Source organism: Monosiga brevicollis, genomic scaffold, assembly GCF_000002865.3.
Source record: "Monosiga brevicollis MX1 MONBRscaffold_5 genomic scaffold, whole genome shotgun sequence".
NCBI lineage: Eukaryota > Choanoflagellata > Craspedida > Salpingoecidae > Monosiga > Monosiga brevicollis.
In genome coordinates, this window is record NW_001865042.1 from 500,113 (window position 1) to 501,323 (window position 1,211).

The 1,211-nt window shown below is 55.5% G+C and overlaps 1 protein-coding gene across 1 annotated transcript in view; it reads left to right on the forward strand.

Moving 5' to 3' along the window:
• The window catches only part of MONBRDRAFT_6677 (uncharacterized protein), a gene marked incomplete at both ends in the record, with an annotated part of 23,353 nt that overhangs the window by 5,174 nt on the left and 16,968 nt on the right, over positions 1-1,211 (forward strand). The window contains one exon of the mRNA XM_001744046.1: positions 8-1,207. Coding sequence (XP_001744098.1) covers positions 8-1,207 — 1,200 coding nt within the window. The remainder of the gene's footprint in view (positions 1-7; positions 1,208-1,211) is intronic.

Sequence of the window (1,211 nt, forward strand, 5' to 3'; positions counted from 1 at the left end):
GGTTGAGCTGGTCGAGCTGGTAGAGCTGGTCGAGCTGGTAGAGGTGGTCTATTCAGTTGATGTGCTTGACGTACTAGAAGTTGAGCTGGTCGAGCTGGTCGAGCTCGTCGAGCTAGTAGAGCTGGTCGAGGTGGGCTCTTCAGTTGATGTGCTTGACGTACTAGAGGTTGAGCTGGTCAAGCTCGTCGAGCTAGTAGAGCTGGTCGAGCTGGTCGAGGTGGGCTCTTCAGTCGATGTGCTCGACGTGCTTGACGTACTAGAAGTTGAGCTGGTCGAGCTAGTAGAGCTGGTCGAGCTGGTCGAGCTGGGCTCTTCAGTTGATGTGCTCGACGTGCTTGACGTACTAGAGGTTGAGCTGGTCGAGCTAGTAGAGCTGGTAGAGCTGGTAGAGCTGGTAGAGCTGGTAGAGCTGGTAGAGCTGGTAGAGCTGGTAGAGCTGGTAGAGCTGGCAGAGGTGGGCTCTTCAGTTGATGTGCTTGACGTACTAGAGGTTGAGCTGGTCGAGCTAGTAGAGCTGGTAGAGCTAGTAGAGCTGGTCGTGCTGGTCGACCTGGTCGAGCTGGTAGAGCTAATCGAGGTGGGCTCTTCAGTCGATGTGCTCGACGTGCTTGACGTACTAGAAGTTGAGCTGGTCGAGCTAGTAGAGCTGGTCGAGCTGGTCGAGGTGGGCTCTTCAATTGATGTGCTCGACGTGCTTGACGTACTAGAAGTTGAGCTGGTCGAGCTAGTAGAGCTGGTAGAGCTGGTCGAGCTAGTAGAGCTGGTCGAGCTGGTCGAGGTGGGCTCTTCAGTTGATGTGCTTGACGTACTAGAGGTTGAGCTGGTCGAGCTCGTCGAGCTAGTAGAGCTGGTCGAGCTGGTCGAGGTGGGCTCTTCAGTCGATGTGCTCGACGTGCTTGACGTACTAGAAGTTGAGCTGGTCGAGCTAGTAGAGCTGGTCGAGCTGGTAGAGGTGGGCTCTTCAGTTGATGTGCTTGACGTACTAGAGGTTGAGCTGGTCGAGCTCGTCGAGCTAGTAGAGCTGGTCGAGCTGGTCGAGCTGGTCGAGGTGGGCTCTTCAGTTGATGTGCTTGACGTACTAGAGGTTGAGCTGGTCAAGCTCGTCGAGCTAGTAGAGCTGGTCGAGCTGGTCGAGGTGGGCTCTTCAGTCGATGTGCTCGACGTGCTTGACGTACTAGAAGTTGAGCTGGTCGAGCTAGTAGAGCTGGTCG